General features: G+C 41.3%; 1 protein-coding gene across 1 annotated transcript in view; it reads right to left on the reverse strand.

Annotated features, from left to right (window-relative positions):
* slc22a16 (solute carrier family 22 member 16) overlaps positions 1–23,253 on the reverse strand; it is a 57,799-nt gene that overhangs the window by 17,013 nt on the left and 17,533 nt on the right. The window contains exons 3-5 of the mRNA XM_036985462.1: positions 14,963–15,080; positions 12,973–13,531; positions 5,593–5,720 (exon numbers count right to left, since the gene is read on the reverse strand). Coding sequence (XP_036841357.1) covers positions 5,593–5,720; positions 12,973–13,531; positions 14,963–15,080 — 805 coding nt within the window. The remainder of the gene's footprint in view (positions 1–5,592; positions 5,721–12,972; positions 13,532–14,962; positions 15,081–23,253) is intronic.

The raw sequence follows: 23,253 nt of genomic DNA on the forward strand, positions 1-23,253 counted from the left end.
AAGGATTTCCTTTGTCTCCATGAAAACTACTCTCTTTAACTGTGTGTCCATGAGGCAGGGTCTTCCTTAGGAATTTACAACCTCACTCTGCCCACAGTAGTCTGGTTGTAGAAGCAGAGAGCGGGAGATGGTGCTCGCTGTACTCAAAGAGGGCAACATCATGACAATGGTCAATAATCTCAATTTTAGTCTCATCTGACCAGAGTACCTTCTTCCATATGTTTGAGGAGTCTCCCACATGCCTTTTGGCAAAAACCAAACGCGTTTCCCTCTTTCAGCAATGGCTTTTTTCTGTCCACTCTTCCATAAAGCCCAGCTCTTTGGAGTGTACGGCTTAAAGTGGTCCTATGGACAGATACTCCAATGTCCACTATGGAGCTTTGAAGCTCCTTCAGGGTTATCCTTGGTCTCTTTGTTCCCTCGCTGATTAATGCCCTCCTTGCCTGGTCCATGAGTTTTGGTGGGCGGCCCTCTCATGGCAGGATTGATGTGGTGCCATATTCTTTCCATTTTTTAATAATGGATTTAATGGTGCTCCGTGGGACGATCAAAGATTCAGATATTTTTTTATAACCCAACCCTGATCTGTACTGTTCCACAACTTTGTCCCTGACCTGTTTGGAGAGCTCCTTGGTCTTCATGGTGCCGCTTGCTTGGTGGTGCCCCTTGCTTAGTGGTGTTGCAGACTCTGGGGCCTTTCAGAACAGGTGTATATATACTGAGTTCATGTGACACTTAGATTGCACACAGGTGGACTTCATTTAACTAATTATGTGACTTCTGAAGGTAATTGGTGGCACCAGATCTTATTTAGGGGCTTCATCGCAAAGGGGGTGAATATATATGCACGCACCACTTTTCCGTTTTTTTGTTTGTAATTTTATTCATTTCACTTCACCAATTTTGACTAATTTGTGTATGTCCATTACATGAAATCCGAAAAAAAATAAATTACAGGTTGTAATGCAACAAAATAGGAAAAACGCCAAGGGGGATGAATACTTTTGCAAGGCACTGAATTACTGACAAATTTACAAACGCTCAACACCCATTGAATATGGCCAGTGTCAGAAAACGTTGGCAAAAAAAGCGTAATTAAATTGTTGCCAGCAGCACAGTTCCAGTCACCAATGCTCTGGATAGCATAAAAGCAGCCTAACCAGCTCTGTTCTCTAATTTGTGTCTGGAAGGAGCTAGTATGCTAGCCAACGTTAGCTAGTTAGCTTGGGTTGTGACTGCTGTGAGGACAGAACGCTCGGATGAACCCTACTCCTCGGCTAGGGCGTCCAGTTTGTGCTCTGAATGCTCTGAGAGAGAAACACTCTGAATTTACTAACAGACAATCTGACAACGCTCTGAGTTTACAAATGCCCAGAGCACACTCTGGCACTCCAGATTCAATTTACGAAGTGTGTTTAAGATGAGGGAGGACGATTATTTTTTTCATGAGGATGGCCTTTTTTCTATTACAGAATATTAGATGACTCATTCATATTACACTCTTGCCTGCATCTAACAGTTGCAAATGAGAATTTATATTGGACAAATTCAGGTAAATCCCTGTTTTGTTCCGTTTCCTTCCGTTTAAGAAACGTTTTTCAACAGAATCGGCGGCATGAATACAGCTATGATCAGGTGTAAACAAAGTTCTCTCTCATAACAGCCACTTTGCATTCCTTCTCTTCCCTTCACTTGTGGAAAAAATCCGCTGCATGTGACCAGGCGAAAAAAACCTTTCCAAGCCAAACCTCTACAAACAGCCTACATCGTTGTCACCATATTAGCTAAAGTAATGCCATAGTCAGCGTAGCTAACTCAAACTAACGCGTTAGTAAACCCGTTACAATCATACAGTAACGTTAGTGTGTAGTGAGTAAACATTTACACCGGCGGGCCCAGGTGGCAATAACTTAGTAATACCAAAAGCTTACCTTGACTTGGAAGAGTTCAAGTGTTGTGTTGGAAAGTCATAGTCAGCTATTTAACATACAGTGCCTTGCGAAAGTATTCGCCCCCCTTGAACTTTGCGACCTTAAGCCACATTTCAGGCTTCAAACATAAAGATATAAAACTGTAATTTTCTATGAAGAATCAACAACAAGTGGGACACAATCATGAAGTGGAACAACATTTATTGGATATTTCAAACTTTTTTAACAAATTGGGCGTGCAAAATTATTCAGCCCCTTTACTTTCAGTGCAGCAAACTCTCTCCAGAAGTTCAGTGAGGATTTTTGAATGATCCAATGTTGACCTAAATGACTAATGATGATAAATAGAATCCACCTGTGTGTAATCAAGTCTCCGTATGAATGCACCTGCACTGTGATAGTCTCAGAGGTCCGTCAAAAGCGCAGAGAGTATCATGAAGAACAAGGAACACACCAGGCAGGTCCGATAATATTGAAATGGAAGGAGTATCAGACCACTGCAAATCTACCAAGACCTGGCCGTCCCTCTAAACTTTCAGCTCATACAAGGAGAAGACTGATCAGAGATGCAGCCAAGAGGCCCATGATCACTCTGGATGAACTGCAGAGATCTACAGCTGAGGTGGGAGACTCTGTCCATAGGACAACAATCAGTCGTATATTGCACAAATCTGGCCTTTATGGAAGAGTGGCAAGAAGAAAGCCATTTCTTAAAGATATCCATAAAAAGTGTAGTTTAAAGTTTGCCACAAGCCACCTGGGAGACACACCAAACATGTGGAAGAAGGTGCTCTGGTCAGATGAAACCAAAATTGAACTTTTTGGCAACAATGCAAAACGTTATGTTTGGCGTAAAAGCAACACAGCTCATCACCCTGAACACACCATCCCCACTGTCAAACATGGTGGTGGCAGCATCATGGTTTGGGCCTGCTTTTCTTCAGCAGGGACAGGGAAGATGGTTAAAATTGATGGGAAGATGGATGGAGCCAAATACAGGACCATTCTGGAAGAAAACCTGATGGAGTCTGCAAAAGACCTGAGACTGGGACGGAGATTTGTCTTCCAACAAGACAATGATCCAAAACATAAAGCAAAATCTACAATGGAATGGTTCAAAAATAAACATATCCTGGTGTTAGAATGGCCAAGTCAAAGTCCAGACCTGAATCCAATCGAGAATCTGTGGAAAGAACTGAAAACTGCTGTTCACAAATGCTCTCCATCCAACCTCACTGAGCTCGAGCTGTTTTGCAAGGAGGAACGGGAAAAAATGTCAGTCTCTCAATGTGCAAAACTGATAGAGACATACCCCAAGCGACTTACAGCTGTAATCGCAGCAAAAGGTGGCGCTACAAAGTATTAACTTAAGGGGGCTGAATAATTTTGCACGCCCAATTTTTCAGTTTTTGTTTGTTAAAAAAGTTTGAAATATCCAATAAATATCGTTCCACTTCATGATTGTGTCCCACTTGTTGTTAATTCTTCACAAAAAAATACAGTTTTATATCTTTATGTTTGAAGCCTGAAATGTGGCAAAAAGTCACAAAGTTCAAGGGGGCCGAATACTTTCGCAAGGCACTGTAGCATCCGTCTGTTAGAGCAGGGTGTTTCAGTAGGCTAAACCAGCTAGCTGCATTTGCTAGCTAAGAAAGTGAAACTGAAAAAATGACACTCTCTATTTCTCCTGCGTCTCCATTTTGGAAGACATGAATTTGTTCAAAACTGTTCAAATATTGTCTTTCTCTCTCTTTGAGTCAACAACTCACCACATGCTATACACTGCAATGATAGCTAGCTGTAGCTTATGCTTTCAGTTCTAGATTTATTCTCTGATCCTTTGATTGGGTGAACAACATGTCAGTTCATGCTGCAGGAGCTCTGATAGGCTGGAGGACGTCCTCCGGAAGTTGTCATAATTGCTGTGTAAGTCTATAGAAGGGGGTGAGAACCATGAGCCTCCTAGGTTTTGTATTGAAGTCAATGTACCCAGAAGAGTACGGAAGCCAGCTGTCCTCCGGCTACACCATGGTGCTACCCTATAGAGTGCTGTTGAGGCTACTGTAGACCTAAAGCTTAAGCGGTTGTGAACGATGCTGAATGGGTGTAGACAAAGAAGAGCTCTCCAGTAGGTGCACCAAAACATTCAAACGCCATTTTCTCAAAGGTGAGGTTCCAAGTTAATCAACTTTCAAAGCAGAATTACTTTCCCATTGTTCCGCAACATTTTCTATCTCTGAGTCTCTACTTTTATCCAATCTAAAAAACACAATTTCAAATGTTGCTACATAAGACCGAATCGAGCTGGTCGGTCACATATGGGTATACGAGGACATCTTGTACTCACTGGGGTTTTCATTGTCGGTCACACAAGCTATCATAAATGTGTCCCCCTTCACCTTTTCTATGCAAAAAAAAACACACCTAGAGATTTTTTTGCACTAACATACATACTAAAGAGATATATTTGATGCAGGTATTTTCTTTGCAACACATATTGTCATGGACTATAAAAAAATATAATTATATGAGCTATGCATCTGTGTACCAGTGTTTTGTAACCCTTTGTTAGCTAGCTAGACGGGGCAGTCCAGTCCCAAAGACGCAGTCCATTCTGCATGCCTTCTTGTCTTTGATACAATGTGTTGTCATGCATTTGTGTATGCACACTGGTAACTGTCATAGCTAACTTAGCTAGATCATCAACCAGTATTTTCTTTGCTATTCCTACACGGCACTTATTAAAGGCTTGAATCTCATAGGGACCTCACTTTCACCAATATTCGTGGGTCTGCAAAAGTCAAGCAAATGGTACTGAACTCATGACAAAATCATGTTTCAATATTGTAGTGGCTATTTTTTTGGTTGTTTCTTTCTTGCTCAGTGACATTGGAATATATCATATTTTGGCATTTAACTACAGGTATGTATCTAAAAAGATTTTGACATGTGAAGTCACAAATTCCCTGTGAGATACTTAGAGAATCTACGCAGTCATGGGTACGGAGCATCAGAAATAAAATATCCAGTACATATTAGAAGCCAGAGAAACTTAAATGTTTCTCATATGTCACATGCAGTTATCTAAGTAATTTTACAGACTTTATCATTGGTAATATGCATAACAAAAATATTGTGATTCCACACAACAGAACATTTTAACTGGAACAACACTCTCAGTAATGGTTGAACAAATATAATTTTGTGAACTTTGAACTACAAGGTTCTATCTGAAAAAAATATTATTCAGATATTTGGCTTTAAAGTTCCGAACTTTCAATGGTTTGAATGATGTCAGCAATTTATATTGTAATCTTTTTTAGCTTAATAACAACATGAATGGGTGTATATGCAAACCACGGCCCAAAATATTGTAATGAGCCTCTGCCTCTACATTGTGAAGTAGCTGGGCTTAGTGTGGGTTAGCCTGTGCAGGGCTTGGTGTGGCCTGGCCCATTTTGGGCTGGTGTCAGCTAGCCTATGTTGGACTGGTGTAGGCTACCCTGTGTTTGGCTGCTGTGGGCTTAGTGTAGGCTTTGTGTTGGCTATCCCCTGTACATCTTGCCCACATTGGGCCAATGGGATCATGTTTTCTGGGTGGATCATATCCTTTGATTTCGTACTAGCTCACACACAAACATACATGACTGTTTGTACATACATTTGGCACCACAATGATGAGCATGCAGGCCGTTCCAGCCAGCAGCAGAGCTGGGGCACATGTTCTCTTCCTGCCCACCCGGTCCATCGCATAACAGCCAATCAGGTAGGAAGGGAACTCCACTGCACCTAGAAACAGCCAATCACAGAAGATGTCAGGGCAAGGCAGCAGGCATTGCTGGCATGGGGACATTATGTGTGGTGACATCTGGTACTGGGCCAGCTGTGGCTGTTATTTTTTAATTTTTTATCTTTATTTCACCTTTATTTAACCAGGTAGGCTAGTTGAGAACAAGTTCTCATTTACAACGGCGACCTGGCCAAGATAAAGCATAGCAGTGTGAACAGACAGCAACACAGAGTTACACATGGAGTAAACAATAAACAAGTCAATAACACCATTTTTTTAAAGAGTCTATATACATTGTGTGCAAAAGGCATGAGGAGGTAGGCAAATAATTACAATTTAGCAGATTAACACTTGAGTGATAAATGATCAGATGGTCATGTGCAGGTAGAGATACTGGTGTGCAAAAGAGCAGAAAAGTAAATAAGGAACACTTATGTGAGAATGCTATTCATTGACTACAGCTCAGCGTTCAACACCATAGTACCCTCAAAGCTCATCACCAAGCTAAGGATCCTGGGACTAAACACCTCCCTCTGCATCTGGATCCTGGACTTCCTGACGAGCCACCCCAGGTGGTGAGGGTAGGTAGCAACACATCTGCCACGCTGATCCTCAACGCTGGAGCTCCACAGGGGTGCATGCTCAGTCCCCTCCTGTACTCCCTGTTCACCCACGACTGCATGGCCAGGCACGACTCCAACACCATCATTAAGTTTGCAGACGACACAACAGTGGTAGGCCTGATCACCGACAATGACGAGACAGTCTATGGGGAGGAGGTCAGAGACCTGGCCTTGTGGCGTAACCAAGAATAAGGAGGTGATTGTGGACTACAGGAAAAGGAGGACCGAGCACGCCCCCATTATCATCGACGGGGCTGTAGTGGAGCAGGTTGAGAGCTTAAAATTCCTTGGTGTCCACATCAACAACAAACTAGAATGGTCCAAACACACCAAGACAGTTGTGAAGAGGGCACAACAAAGCCTATTCTCCCTCCGGAAACTAAAAAGATTTGGCATGGGTCCTGAGATCCTCAAAAGGTTCTACAGCTGCAACATCGAGAGCATGTAACGGATGTGAAATGGCTAGCTAGTTAGCGGTGTTCGCGCTAAATAGCGTTTCAATCGGTGACGTCACTTGCTCTGAGACCTTGAAGTAGTAGTTCCCCTTGCTCTGCAAGGGCCGCGGCTTTTGTGGAGCGATGGGTAACGACGCTTCGTGGGTGACTGTTGTTGATGTGTGCAGAGGGTCCTTGGTTCGCGCCCGGGTATGGGCGAGGGGACTAAAGTCTAAAGTTATACTGTTACACAAGGCACTACAGAGGGTAGTGCGTACTGCTCAGTACATCGCTGGGGCCAAGCTTCCTGCCATCCAGGACCTCTATACCAGGTGGTGTCAGAGGAAAGCCCTAAAAATTGTCAAAGACTCTAGCCACCCTAGTCAAAGACCGCTCTCTCTGCTACCGCACGGCAAGCGGTACCGGAGTGCCAGGTCTAGGTCCAAGAGGCTTCTAAACAGCTTCTAACCCCAAGCCATAAGACTCCTGAACATCTAATCAAATGGCTACCCGGACAATTTGCATTGCACCCCCCCCCCGTCTTTTACGCTGCTCCTACTCTGTTTGTTATCAATTATCAATGTAGAGTCACTTTAATAACTCTACGTACTACCCCAACTAACCGGTGCCCCTGCACATTGACTCTGTACAGGTACCCCCTGTATCTAGCCTCACTATTGTTATTTTATTGCTGCTCTTTAATTATTTGTTTTATTTGTATTATATTTTTCTCAAAACTGCATTGTTGGTAAGTGGGTCATACCAGAATTTAGGCATCAACACTTTTGAAAAATGAACCCTTTATTGTTTTCTGTTATGTATTTAAGAAAAACAGGTAATAAACAGGTAATAAACCATCATAAACCATCAAAAAACCATCAAATAAAACGTGACAAATGTACAGGACCACAGGAATGTTGTTTAATAATATTTTATACATCTTTTCGAAGAAGGATCAACAGGATGAGTAGGAATGATAAAAAAACATGTCAACAATACCACAAGCTGGATCTGATCAAATATTCAATGGACAAACATAAAAAATAGTCATATTACAGTAGTCCGACAACCTGGCATTAAAATGAAAGAGCATATCAAAAATAGTCATGAACTGATCAATATTATAGAAAGCTGACGTTATAATGTTCAGATTTTTAGTGGCTGGCCAGAGTATCCCATTCCTCACTTGCGATGGCCATGTGGGGTCAGGAATGAGGGTCGGCACATCGTCAAAGTGATACCAAAGGAGATCGTTTTTTTCTGGCCGTTGAGGGACGGTTCACCCACTCTATGCATACATTTCACCTGGCAGTGGGTCTTTTTCACCTCTTGGTTTGATCCCTGGGTAGATGGTGTGGTCGCACACCAGGGCACACCATATCCCCACTACACTTGTTCTGGTGTGCTGTGTATGGGGTCTTCTGTGTGGTCATCTGTGGGATTAAAGTTGAAGCACTTTGTTTTTTGGCAATCACACTCCAGATTCTCTGTTGCAGAACGCATGCAGCTGACGTCGCGGTAGAGAATTTTCCCAGGTGGAGCCTCATTGTGGACGGTACGGCTGGAAGGTCAGCTAGCATTTTTTTCACTGCATCCTCCATAGCTTGCTCCTGAATGTAAAACAATTTCACCTTTGATTGTCCCTCACTCAGAGCTTGATACAGGGACAATGCCATGGGGATATCAACTCCTTGGCTGACAAGTCGGCCCTCCTCTTCAATGTGCCACCCACACCAACTGGGGCACCTTTGCCCTGACTGGTTTCGAAATACTTCCAGGTTCCTCTTGTAAACCCCTTCCTGAAAATGTCAGTACAAAAGAGGTAAAAAAATACCATGTTGCTTCTACTGTGTAGAAAAAAATGGATGGTTGTCACATCTGGGCAACTCTCAAAAAAGTATTCCGGTTTTGCTTGTTATTTGGGCATTAATACGTGTCACATATCAGTTTGCAAACAATGTAAAAAAATATATAATTGAGTTAATAAAGCAGCATACAAACATGGTCTCTTTTTAATTTTCTTGAGTAAGGCAGCTCCAAAATGTAGGTGTTAAAGCCTAGCTCAATCCTTTCTGTGGTGGTGGGACAGCCAGTGGAAAATACGAAGCGTAGGGGTTGGTAATGTTCCCTAGTTGTGCCGTGATTGGCTCAGTTTTCTGTCGGTCATGGGGACACTAGGTCACCTCAAATTCTATGGGTAGAGCTCGAAAATTCAATCCCCTTGGGTGCTGCCATAGACTTACATTAGAAGTGCCCGTACATGAAGTCTCAAGGTCATTGGCCAAAATATAAAATGACGTCAAATCATGTTATATCTACCCTAGCTTTGATTGGACTGATCATGTCAACATCATACTTTCAAAATCTTAGCTAGCAATCTAGACAAGCAATCATCATCACGCATTAAGTCGGTAATTTACTGGCAAACCCTTATCATATGAAGATAAATTATAGATAAAACGTATCGGTGCTCATCGGCCATTGAACATAAACATTACACAACAAGTTGGAAATTCAACAATGAGTGCTAAAGCGCCAATGCAGCCCAGGCTTCGATCCCAGGCTGCCATGGGATGGCGCACAATTGGCCCAGCGTCGTCTGAGTTAGGGGAGGGTTTGGCCAGCCGGGATGTCCATGTCTCCTTGTGCTCTAGCGACTCCTTGTGACGGGCTGGTCGATCGACTACGGTCGTTAGTTTGACAGTGTTTCCTCTGACACATTGGTGTGGCTGGCTTCCGGGTTAAGCGAGCAGTGTGTCAAGAAGCAGTGCGGCTTGGCTCTCGACCTTCGCCGAGTCCGTAGGGTAGTTCCAATGATGAAACAAGATCGTAACTACCAATTGGATATCTTGCAAATGGGAGTAACGCATTTGAATACATTGGCCCTGCTGTCAATCCAGCATGACTTCTGCCACGTTCAAAACAACTGGAAACTCTGAACTGGGAAATGACAGATGTCAGTGGGTTCAAGGCAACTGGGAACTTGGATAAAACTAACTCTGACTGGTAAATTACGGAAAATCAATTTGAACGGTGATCCAACTCAGAATTCCAAGTCAGGATTTCGGGCCTCTTTCTAGAGCCTACAAGAAGGACCCCCGCCAACCTTCCTGTTCAAGTGAGCACAGCACAACAAGGTGAGTCCAAAAATGTATTGTATGCTGCACCGTAAATGATGTAATATGCCAGGGAGATATGTATACTGTAGCTAAGAAAGTAATACTGAGTGTATGTTGTGTAGTAAGCTGTTAGTAGCCCATGTACCTCACCCTAATAATTTGTTCCCTTTTCCCATCATAACTTAGCCTACTGTTCAGACTTGGTGGTGCATACAGGTATTTACCCTGTAGCCTGTTTTAGAGAAATGTCATCATCAAATATTGTAAGAGCTTTCCATTGTCTGCTTATAAGCCCCATTTATTTAGCCTATGGTTCTGTATTGTATTGGTGTACTACGTTTAAGCTGTCTATCAATCATTGTTTTTGCGAACAACGGATGCCAGTGTTTTCACATACTTACAACAGCTGCATAGTGCGGATCCCAGCCTATGGAATACAATTTTGATGGAGTTCCTCCCTTCTAAACTCCTCTGTGGTATTGTGCTCCCTACTGTTAAAAACAAGTTTTAATTTAAGACCACGAGTGGGGCTTTTATTGCTCAATCAAATTTTTCCATAGGCCTAACGGACACATGCTCAAACCCAACACACTTTTGATAGACTTAAACACCCAAGCTATCATATGGGTTAGAAGAAGCCTACATAACCAACCTATAAAGTAAAATGCATCATCCATTTATGGCCAGCTATGTAAACTCTAACATTGATTTAGTCTGCAATAGATGTTGTTCAATTGGTAATATTAATTTTTGTCTTCTTCTAATGCCTCAAGGGAAAAGTAATCTAAAAGTTAAAGAAAGTAATCAGATTACGTTACTGACTTTTGGTAATCTAAATTACATTACCGACTACAATTTGACAGGTAATACCTTCTTACGGATCATTGGGACACTACCGTCCCACCTCAACAACATCCGGTGAAATTGCAGAGCGCCAAATGCAAATTACAGAAATCGTAATATTAAACATTCATGAAAATACAATTGGCATACATCATTTAAAAGCTTAACTTCTTGTTAATCCAGCTACATTGTCAAATTTCAAAAAGGCTTTACGGCGAAAGCACACCATGCGATTATCTGAGGACAGCGCCCAGCACACAAAAGCATTACATACATTTTCCAACCAAGCAGATGCATCACAAAAGTCAGAAATAGCGATTAAATAAATCACTTACCTTTGAAGATCTTCATCTGGTTGCAATCACAAGAGTCCCAGCTACATAACAAATGGTCCTTTTGTTTGATAAAGTCCTTCTTTATATTCCAAAATGTAAGTTTCAATGGTGCACTTGACTCAGTAATCCACCAGTTTCCCTCGTTCAAAATGCATACAAAATGAATCCCATAAGTTACCAATAAACTTCTTCTAAACAAGTCAAACAACGTTCCTAATCAATCCTCAGGTACCCTATTATGTAAATAAACTATAACAATTAAGACGGAGAATACCGGAGATAAATAACGAAGTACGTGCCCTCTCCGGAACACGCTATAAACACTACAGCCAAAATGGAGCCACTATGAAAAACTACAAATTCTAGCTCATTTTTCAAAAAAACAGCCTGAAACTCTTTCTAAAGACTGTTGACATCTAGTGGAAACTCGAGTATCTGCAATCTGGGTGGTCTTCCTTTTATATTCCCATTCCCAGCCATTGTAATCAGAGGTGAGCTGAAAATAGTAACAGGCAGTTTATTTGGACACCTCATTCATCCAAACTTCCGAAAACTGCCCCCTAGCCCAAGGAAGGTAACTAGTAACTAACGGATTACATTTAGAAAGTAACCTTTCGAATCCTGTATACGTCTTCCAAGACATATGATAAATTAGATCATCCAAAAAAGTAGTTGAAAAGTAGCTAATATGGTAAAGTTGTCTGTGATGACATTCGAACTCAAAACTTTTGGGGTGCTAGACGTTCCCATTATATGCCAATCCATCTTCACCGACCAACCACTGTCCTTTTGTTTTTGCCTTAGGTTTGGGTAGGTTACTTTCTAAATGTAATCCATTAGTTACTAGTTACCTGTTCAAATTGTAACCAGTAACCTGTAACCCGGGGGATTTGGTTCCACAAGAGCATTAGTGAGATCGGGCACTACTATTGTGCGATAGTCCTGGCTCGCAGTCGGCGTTCCAATTCATTCCAAAGGTGTTTGACGGATGGCAGAAATGATTAAATCATTAGACCTCTCACTAAAGCCGTCAGTCATATGAAAGTCACATTTAAGGGGCCCCTTGAGTGGCGCAGCGGTCTAAGGCACTGCAGTGCTTGAGGTGTTACTACAGACCCGGGTTCGATCCTAGGCTGTGTCACACACGCTCTGACCGGGAGTACCATAGGGTGGTGCACAATTTTCCCAGTGTTGTTTGGTTGTTTGGTGACTTCAATTAGGGGAGGTAGGGTAAGGGGAAACAAATATTACACACACACCATATGGGGATCGAAAATTATGCAAACAATTGCATTGATGGAAGCTACAATCTGCCCTATTAAAGCTACCCCCTCGGTGGGGTTGAGGTTAGGGCTCTGTGCAGGGCAGTCAAGTTCTTCCATCTCAACAAATTTCTGTATGGACCTTGCTTTGTGCATGGGGGCATTCTCATGTTGAACCAGGAAAGGGCTTTCCCCAAACTGTACCCACAAAGTTGGAAGCACAGAATCGTCTAGAATGTCATCGTAAAATAAATTCAAATCTAATTTTATTGGTGACGTACACATATTTAGCAGATGTCTGCTGTAGCGTTAAGATTTCCTTTCACTGAAACTGAGGGGCCTAGGCATCCTATGAAGGTGCGACGTTGAAAGTCACTGAGCTCTTCAGTAAGGCCATACTACTGCCAGTGTTTGTCTATGGAGATTGCATGGCGGTGTGCTCGATTTTATACAAATAGCCAAAACCACTAATTCGAAGGTGTGTCCACATACACTATATACACAAATGTATCATACTAAATGGAGTGTCAGAATAATGCTAAATGCTCTGAGACCAATTTTCTATAATAAGCACACATACCCATAGTAAATACAGTACACATGCACACACAAACCAACCCCCATCCCCCTCTCACCAGCCAGGAAGAGGTTGATGTACTGGTTGCCACCCAGGTTGACGGAGCCCAGGGAGAAGACGTAGTAGCCCAGGCTGCCAATGAACCACACTGCCCACACTGTCACTGTCCTCCAGGTCATCCTCCATGTCCCAAACAGGTCCAGGATGCTCAGCTTTCTCTCGGGCTCCGCTGGCTGGGCTCTTCCCGGTACCATCTCTTTCTCCAGCAGAGCCTCCTTGGGTTCCAGGAGGTCCTCGGCCCTCAGACGGCCAGGCTCCAGGCCGTTGAAGCGGGCTATGGAATCCAACAGGACCTGGGTCTCCTGGAGCCTCCCCTTAGCCATCAGGTAGAAGGGTGTCTCTGGAAACTTCCAGCAGAAGAAGAGAAAGGGCGAGGTGCAGGTGGAGAGGATGATCTGGTAGATCCACCAGGTACGCACTAGGTAGCCCGTGATCGCCACCATCATGACGCCTGCGGCAAAGGCGGCGTGCACGTGCATGGAGGTCCACGTGCGTACCTTGTTGCCGGTGAACTCGGTCACGTACACAAACACCACCACAAGGTAACCGCTGGACACCTACCGAGAGAGAGGGAGGGAACATTACAATTAGATCAAAAAGGCGACACAACGCAAGGCCAGAGCTTCAAATGCTCATCACACACACACACACACACACACACACACACACACACACACACATCGCATTACTGTTGATGCAGAAAGTTAATCTAAGGCCTGAAAACAAGTCTCATATATCTTATCTACTTATCCTGGATTTAGTAAATGGACCGTGAGAGCAGACTGGTTAGAATATACTGTAGATCAAACCTTATCTTCAGAGAATTACCCAGATACTAGCCTAGGCTAGCCATATCAACATTCTCTAAGGCTGACCGCTTTGCATCCAGATGGAGAGAGGAAGACACTCATACAGTTCACAGACAGTCACATAGCCAGTCCTCACATAGCCAGGACATTTTATTTTGGTTATGATTTTTGTTTTCAAGAAAGGTACTTTAAACCATCTTACGTGTAGCACTTCCATGAGCTATCCTGCCGATGGTCACCTCTTCCTCAGCTATTCTTTAAACATAAGCCACACCCTCTACTGACAGGGCTGGTCCACAGAGAGGCAGTTCACAGGAAGGCCGAAAATATCATTAAGGACATCAACCAGCAGAGATGGTTGTCCTTCTGGAAGATTCTACCATCTCCACAGACTAACTCTGGAGCCATGTCAGAGTGACCATTGGGTTCTTTGTCACCTCCCTGACCAACGCCCTTCTGCCCTGATTGCTCAGTTTGGCCAGGCGGCCAGCTCTAGGAAGAGTATTGGTGTTTCCAAACTTCTTCCATTTAAGAATGATGGAGGCCGCTATGTTCTTGGGGACCTTCAATACTGAATAAATTTTTTGGCACCCACCTGTTATTGTAATGGTGAGAGTTTGCCAACCATCATTAACCTTATAGTCATTGTTGATTTAAAATCCAAATATTGAAGTTTAGAGCTAAAAGAAGAAAAAATGCTTCACTGTCCCAATACTTACAGAGGGCATTGTACATTTTACCTTAGTGAAAAGGAACAACTGTAAGACTTCTGCTCAGGGCAGAGGTGGAAGAGAGACATTTAAGATGTAAAGAGAGAGAGAGAGAGAGAGAGAGAGAGAGAGGCACACATAGCCTACTATGGAAGCAGTTTACAGTTTATAGCCTCTAGTATGACCTGGCATTCCTTTTAGGCAAATAATCTAATACTAACAAATACAAATACTGGATGAATAAAAACAAATGTATATAACTGCTACCAACTTGAGATATGCATAAATAACCCACAACTTTTGCATACAGCAAAATATTATAGTATTTTGTGGGAGATTATTCCGAAATTTAAAGTAAAGTGCTTGTCTCAAGATAGGATTTGCCCTTAAAACGTCATCCTGCATTCCTTACACTCCACATGTGTTGATAATTAGGCTTTTCTTACAACTCTTACACGCGCACACTTACCATGGCGAGCAGGAAGCGGATGACCATAAATAGGTAGTAGTTTCCCATGAATGCCACGCTTACACCAAACACAAACTGGCAGAGGCTGGTGATCATTAGGATCCTCTGTCTGCCAACCCTGAGAGAGAGAGACAGAGAGAGAGAGAGAGAGAGAGAGAGAGAGAGAGAGAGAGAGAGAGAGAGCGAGACTATAGTTGAACTAAAAGGATACTACAGTTTACTATAGAATATTAAAGTGCTTAGTATAGAATTCTGTGGTAAACTATAGTATACTGTAGAATACTATACACAGTAGTATCCCTTAATTGTGTAGTAATTGTAATTGTGTAGTATATTGTAGTATACCATAGTAAATACTACAGTATTCTCCACACATAAAACACTAGTAAATACTACAGAAATGTCTGCTAAAACATTAGTCGACAAAAACACTACTTTTTATACTATAGTAAATACGACAGTATTTAATATGCATATACCCTGCCCATTCCCCGCCACCAATAAATGAGAAACCTACATGCCAAGAATAGAGCATATATTGGGTTCTGAACTGGCTGTTCAGAACCCAGTCCTACTTACCTACTGGTTATAGGAAAAGCTATATTTGAGTATTTCCAGTATGTTTCCTCAACAAGAAAACCCCCAACTTCGATGTCAAAGATAAAACAATGTCTCTAAAAACACTACAGTAAACACTACAGTATAATGTAATATCATGTCCACAAAAGCACTATGGTAAATACTACAGTACATGAATACATCACAATAAAAACTTGATTTTTATGGTCATTATGGTAATTTTAAAACACATTTCCTGAAATTCAACGTAGTACTGATTTATGTCAACTGATTTGATAGCAAGTTGAATCTATGCAAATAAATTATATGACTTGATAGTTCACCTCTCAGTTTTCTTTTATTCTAGAATAGGGTATATTGTAACCATGTGTTAACTTCTTCGATATAGGGGGCACTCTTTTAATTTTTGGATGAAAAACGTTCCCGTTTTAAACAAGATATTTTGTCACGAAAAGATGCTCGACTATGCATATAATTGACAGCTTTGGAAAGAAAACACTGACGTTTCCAAAACTGCAAAGATATTGTCTGTGAGTGCCACAGAACTGATGTTACAGAAAAAACCCAGATAAAAATACAATCAGGAAGTGCCGCATTTTTTTAAACCGCCTCATGGCAATGACTCCTTATATGGCTGTGGAGGAGCTAGGAGTCAGCTTACCTTTTCCACGTTTTCCCCAAGGTGTCTGCAGCATTGTGACGTATTTGTAGTATTAGAAGATTGACCATAAGAGACTACATTTACCAGGTGGTCGCTTGGTGTCCTCCGTCGCAATTATTGCGTAATCTCCAGCTGCAGTATTTTTCTGTTTGCCTCTGATGAGAAACAGACTCCCAGGAATTATTTTTCATCGAATAGAATTGTGAAAAACACCCTGAGGATTGATTCTAAACAACGTTTGCCATGTTTCTGTCGATATTATGGAGCTAATTTGGAAAAAAGTTTGGCGTTGTAAGTGACTGCATTTTAAAAAAAAAATCTTAGCCAAACGTGATGAACAAAACGGAGCTATTTCTCTTACACAAATAATATTTTTGGAAAAAATGAACATTTGCTATCTAACTGAGAGTCTCGTCATTGAAAACATCCAAAGTTCTTCAAAGGTAAATGATTTTATTTGAATGCTTTTCTTGTTTTTGTGAAAATGTTGCCTGCTGAATGCTAGGCTTAATACTATGCTAGGCTATCAATACTCTTACACAAATGCTTGTGTAGCTTTGGTTAAAGCATATTGGAGCAAAACAACGATTTATTGTGGAACTAGGATTCCTTGCACTGCATTCTGACGAAAGATCATCAAAGGTAAGGGAATATTTATGATGGAATTTCGTATTTCTGTAGACTCCAACATGGCGGAGAAATATATTTACGTCTGAGTGCCGTCTCAGATTATTGCATGGTAGGCTTTTTTCGTAACGTTTAAAAAAAAATCTGACACAGCGGTTGCATTAAGAAAGAACCCCCCCCCCCCCCCCATTCAGCTGAAAAGGCAGCGCGGGGAATTCAAAAATATTATTTAGAAATATTCAACTTTCACACATTAACAAGTCCAACACAGCAAATGAAAGATAAACATCTTGTTAATCTACCCATCATGTCCAATTTTTTTTTGTTTTACAGCGAAAACACAACATATATTTATGTTAGACCACCACCAAATCCAAAAAAAATAATAATAATTTTCCCAGCCAAAGATAGAGTCACAAAAGCAGAATTAGAGATAAAATGAATCACTAACCTTTTGATAATCTTCATCAGATGACAATCATATGACATGTTACACAATACATGTATGTTTTGTTCGGTAATATGCATATTTATATCCACAAATCTCGGATTACATTGACGCCATGTTCAGAAATGCCTCCAAAATATCCGGAGGAATAACAGAGAGCTTCGCCAGATAACAAAAATACTCATCATAAACTTTGACGAAAGATACATGTTCTACATATAATTAAAGATACACTGGTTCTTAATGCAACCGCTGTGTCAGATTTGTTTTTAAACGTTACGAAAAAAGCCTACCATGTAATAATCTGAGACGGCACTCAGACGTAAATATATTTCTCCGCCATGTTGGAGTCTACAGAAATACGAAATTACATCATAAATAGTCCCTTACCTTTGATGATCTTTCATCAGAATGCAGTGCAAGGAATCCTAGTTCCACAATAAATCGTTGTTTTGCTCCATAATGTCCAATACTAGTGTCCAATTAGCTGCATTTGCTAGCACTTTCAGCTCACGTGCCCAAAATCTGACGCTGGTCCAGGAGACCTCGGACGAAAAGTTCAAAAAGATATATTCCAGGTCGAATAAACTGGTCAAACTAAGTAGAGAATCAATCTTCAGGATGTTATTTTCATATATATCCAATAACTTTCCAACCCGGAGCATACGTTTTCTTCTGCAGCCAAATGGGACGATGGTGACATCCACAGACAAATGCGCCACAGGGAAATTGCATTCTGCCAGGACAGTGACTCATTCCCCTCCCATTCGGTCAAAGTTCACACCAGAAGCTCCATTCAATGTTCTACTGAATGAGGACATCTAGTGGAAGGCGGAGGAAGTGCTAACAGATCCATATCTTATTTGGAAGGGAAGAGGCGATGACTTAAAATTAGAGACGCATTCAGAATTTCACTTCCTGTTTGGAAGATTGCCTGCCCTATGAGTTCTGTTATACTCACAGACATAATTCAAACAGTTTTAGAAACTTCAGAGTGTTTTCTATCCAATATTAACCTGTTAGAGCTCTAGGGGCGCTATTTCATTTTTGGATAAAAAACGTTCCCGTTTTAAGCGCGATATTTTGTCACGAAAAGATGCTCGACTATGCATATTTGACAGTTTTATAAAACTTGACAGTTTTGGAAAGAAAACACTCTGAAGTTTCAGAATCTGCAAAGATTTTGTCTGTAAGTGCCCCAGAACTCATTCTACAGGCGAAACCAAGATGATGCATAACCCAGGAATTAGCAGAATTTCTGAAGCTCTGTTTTCCATTCTCTCCTTATATGGCTGTGATTGCGCAACGAATGAGCCTACACTTTCTGTCGTTCGCCCAAGGTCTTAGCAGCATTGTGACGTATTTGTAGGCATATCATTGGAAGATTGACCATAAGAGACTACATTTTCCAAGTGTCCGCCTGGTGTCCTGCGTCGAATTCGGTGCGCAATTGCCAGCTGCTTCTACTTTACCATTTGATTCAGGGGAGAAAGCATGTGTCCAAGAACGATGTATCAATGAAGAGATATGTGAAAAACACCTTGATGATTGATTCTAAACAACGTTTGCCATGTTTTCAGTCGATATTATGGAGTTAATTTGGAAAAAAGTTCGCGTTTTGAGGACTGAATTTTCGGATTTTTTTTGGTAGCCAAATGTGATGTATAAAACGGAGCTATTTCTAATACACAAGGAATCTTTTTGGAAAAACTGAGCATCTGCTATCTAACTGAGAGTATCCTCATTGAAAACATCAGAAGTTCTTCAAAGGTAAATGATTTTATTTGAAGGCTTTTATGTTTTTGTTAATGTTGCGTGCTGGATGCTAACGCTAATGCTAACGCTAATGCTAACGCTAAATGCTAACGCGAAATGCTAACGCTAGCTAGCTACTACTTTTACACAAATGATTGTTTTCCTATGGTTGAGAAGCATATTTTGAAAATCTGAGATGACAGTGTTGTTTACAAAAGGCTAAGCTTGAGAGATGGCATATTTATTTCATTTCATTTGCGATTTTCATAAATAGTTAACGTTGTGTTATGCTAATGAGCTTGCTGATAGATTTACACAATCCTGGATACAGGGGTTTTTTCATAGCTAAACGTGACGCAGAAAATGGAGCGATTTGTCCTAAACAAATAATCTTTCAGGAAAAACTGAACATTTGCTATCTGAGAGTCTCCTCATTGAAAACATCTGAAGTTCTTCAAAGGTAAATTATTTTATTTGAATGCTTTTCTGTTTTTTTGTGTAAATGTTGCCAGCTGAATGCTAATGCTAAATGCTACGTTAGCCATCAATACTGTTACACAAATGCTTGTTTTGCAATGGTTGAGAAGCATATTTTGTAAATCTGAGATGACAGTGTTGTTAACAAAAGGCTAAGCTTGAGAGCTAGCATATTTATTTCATTTCATTTGCGATTTTCATGAATAGTTAACGTTGCGTTATGGTAATGAGCTTGAGTCTGTATTCACGATCCCGGATCTGGGATGGGGAGATCAGAAAGGTTAATAATAATGTGCATATATTAGCAATCTAGGACAGAGTAGGATGCAGTTCACTATGGGCACGCAATTCATCCAAAGTGAAAATACTGCCCCCTATCCCCAAAAAGTTTTAAGCAAATCAAAGTTAATTTATGATACAGCATGTAAGCTACACAATACAATGAAATGTTACAGTGTACTACAATATTCACTGTAGTATTTTTGCCACAAAACACCACAGTGAATATTATAGTATTCCTACCATAGTATACGCTATAGTATTTTTAAATGTGGGGAGCCATGAATGATATACTTCCTGTATTTTCAGAAGGACCTCTGCTATTTACTGTAGCTGACGACATGGGAAGAGTTGAGATAAAAAATGTTGAATGTCACACAAGCTTATGTGTGAAATAATTAATGGGGTGGCAGGTAGCCTGATAGTTAAGAGCTTTGGGCCAGTAAACGAAAGGTCACTGGATTGAATCCCTGAGCAGACCATGTGAAAAATCTGGTGATGTGCCCTTGACCAGGGCACTTAACCATAATTGCTCCTCTGCTAAATGACTAAAATGTAAATAAGCAGCATTGTATTGTTGACTGGGAATTTCACATTGCCACATAGAAGGTTTGTGACTCATGGCATTGATCCAGACCAAATATTGGTTGAAATACTGGTACTACTGGCCTACTGAGTGGCGCAGCAGTCTAAGGCACTTCATCGCAGTGCTAGAGGCGTCACTATAGACCCGGGTTGGTTCCCAGAGTGTGTCACACCCGGCCGTGACCGGGAGTCCCATAGAGCGGCGCACAATTGGCCCAGCGTCGTCCGAGTTAGGGGAGGGTTCGCCCGGGGTGGATTTACTTGGCTCATTGCGCTCTAGCGAATCCGTGTGGTGGGCCGGGTGCCCGCAGGCTGACCTCGGTCATCAGTTGAACTGTGTTTCCTCCGTCACATTGGTGCGGCTGGCTTCTGGGTTAAGCTGAAGGGTGTTAAGAAGCACGCTTTGGCAGGTCATGTTTCAGAGGATGCGTGACTCGACCGTCGCCTCCTGACCCTGTTGGAGAGTTGCAGCGATGAGACAAGATCGAAATTGGAGGAGAAAATAATACCACAACAACCACACATTTTTTTTTTAAATACCACAACAACAACAAAAATATTTTAAATATAAATACTGGTCGACACAAGCTGGGAGCAGCAGGGGGGCAACAGCCCTAGGAGCAGTTTGGGTTGAAATTGCACATCGCTAGTATCACTATACAACAGGAGTTGCTGAGTTTAGAGGTGTTTGAGTGAGTACGGGATTTGCATGTGCCTCGAGGCCTCCAGACCAGACAGAACAAATCAATGAACAATTTGGCTGATACATGTGAGTCTGGAATTAGCAGTATGCTTGGTTGTAAGAAACAATCATCCTCTTTCCCCCCACTGAATACAAATAATGCAATCTTATAATGCTATACTATACTGTATATACAGTTGAAGTTGGAAGTTTACATACACTTAGGTTGGAGTCATTAAAACTTGTTTTTCAAACACTCACAAATTTCATGTTAACAAACTATAGTTTTGGCAAGTCGGTTAGGACATCTAGTCATTTTTCCAACAATTGTTTACAGGCAGATTATTTCACTTATAATTCACTGTATCACAATTCCAATGGGTCAGAAGTGTACATACACTAAGCCTTTAAACAGCTTGGAAAATTCCAGAAAATTCTGTCATGGCTTTAGAAGCTTCTGATAGGCTAATTGACATAATTTGAGTCAATTGGAGGTGTACCTGTGAATGTATTTCAAGGCCTACCTTCAAACTCAGTGCCTCTTTGCTTGACATCATGGGAAAATCAAAAGAAATCAGCCAAGACCTCAGGAAAAAATTTGTAGACCTCCACAAGTCTGGTTCATCCTTGGGAGAAAATTCCAAACGCCTAAAGGTACCATGTTCATCTGTACAAACAATAGTACGCAAGTATAAACACCATGGGACCACGCAGCCGTCATACCGCTCAGAAAATAGATGAGTTCTGTCTCCTAGAGATGAACGTACTTTAAAAAAGTGCAAATCAATCCCAGAACAACAGCAAAGGATCTTGTGGAGATGCTGGAAGAAACAGGTACAAAAGTATCTATATCCACAGTAAAACTAGTCCTATATCGACATAACTTGAAAGGCCGCTCAGCAAGGAAGAAGCCACTGCTCCAAAACCACCATAAAAATGCCAGACTAAGGTTTGCAACTGCATATGGGGACAAAGATCTCCTCTAGTCTGATGAAACAAAAAAACAAAAAAAGCATACTTCCAAAGTTGTGGCAAAATGGCTTAAGGACAACAGAGTCAAGGTATTGGAGTGGCCATCACACAGCCCTGACCTTAATCCTATAAACAAATTGTGGGCAGAACTGTGTGTGCGAGCAAGGAGACGTTTGACCCAAGTTAGACAATTTAAAGGCAATGCTACCAAATACTAATTGAGTGTATGTAAACTTCTGACCCACTGGGAATGTGATGAAAGAAATAAAAGCTGAAATAAATCATTCTCTCTACTATTATTCTGACATTTCACATTCTTAAAATAAAGTGGTCCTAGATCCTAATTGATCTAAGACAGGGAATTTTTATAAGGATTAAATGTCAGGAATTGTGAAAAACTAAGTTTAAATGTATTTGGCTAAGGTGTATGTAACTTCCGACAACTGTAAGAATTAGAGGATGTCTAGTATCAGACGGCTTACCCAGTCGTACAATAGTATACTAATTGGATGACTTACCTTATCATACATCTTGGAGGCTGTATAGTATGTCGTTATTTGAGACCAGGTAGCTTTTTGCTCCGTAATAAAGGAGAATTACGGGGAGAATTTATGTTGGCAGTTACTTCAAAATGTAGGAAAAACAAAAATACAAAGGTTAGCTAAATTTACATAGCAGTTTAGGTGAATTGGGTTAAGTTTAGAATAAATGTTAGGGGAATGGTTAGCTAAAATGCTACAGTTGTCCCAGACTCGAACATGCAACCTTTGAATTGCTAGACTGTCGCGGATTACGCCAACCCATCCTCCCCGACCAACCTCCTTACTTATGTTTCTGCCTCAAATAACTAGACCATTAATCGGTATCATAGATCTAGCAGGTGCTCAGAACTACATAAAGTATATTTCATATGGCTCTGAGGCCAGGCTTGAAACAGACATTCAAACTATTCAACAGCCCATGATGATATAGTAGGGAGTGGGACACACCCTCTCTCCTCAACCCAGGGTAGCCTAGTGGTTAGAGCATTGGACTAGTAACCGGAAGGTTGCAAGTTCAAACTCCCGAGCTGACAAGGTACAAATCTGTCATTCTGCCCCTGAACAGGCAGTTAACCCACTGTTCCTAGGCCATCATTGTAAATAAGAATTTGTTCTTAACTGACTTGCCTAGTTAAATAAAGGTAAAAAATGAATTAAAACCCAGCTCACGTCTTGGGTTTGTGA

This window comes from Oncorhynchus mykiss, chromosome 8, assembly GCF_013265735.2.
Source record: "Oncorhynchus mykiss isolate Arlee chromosome 8, USDA_OmykA_1.1, whole genome shotgun sequence".
NCBI lineage: Eukaryota > Metazoa > Chordata > Actinopteri > Salmoniformes > Salmonidae > Oncorhynchus > Oncorhynchus mykiss.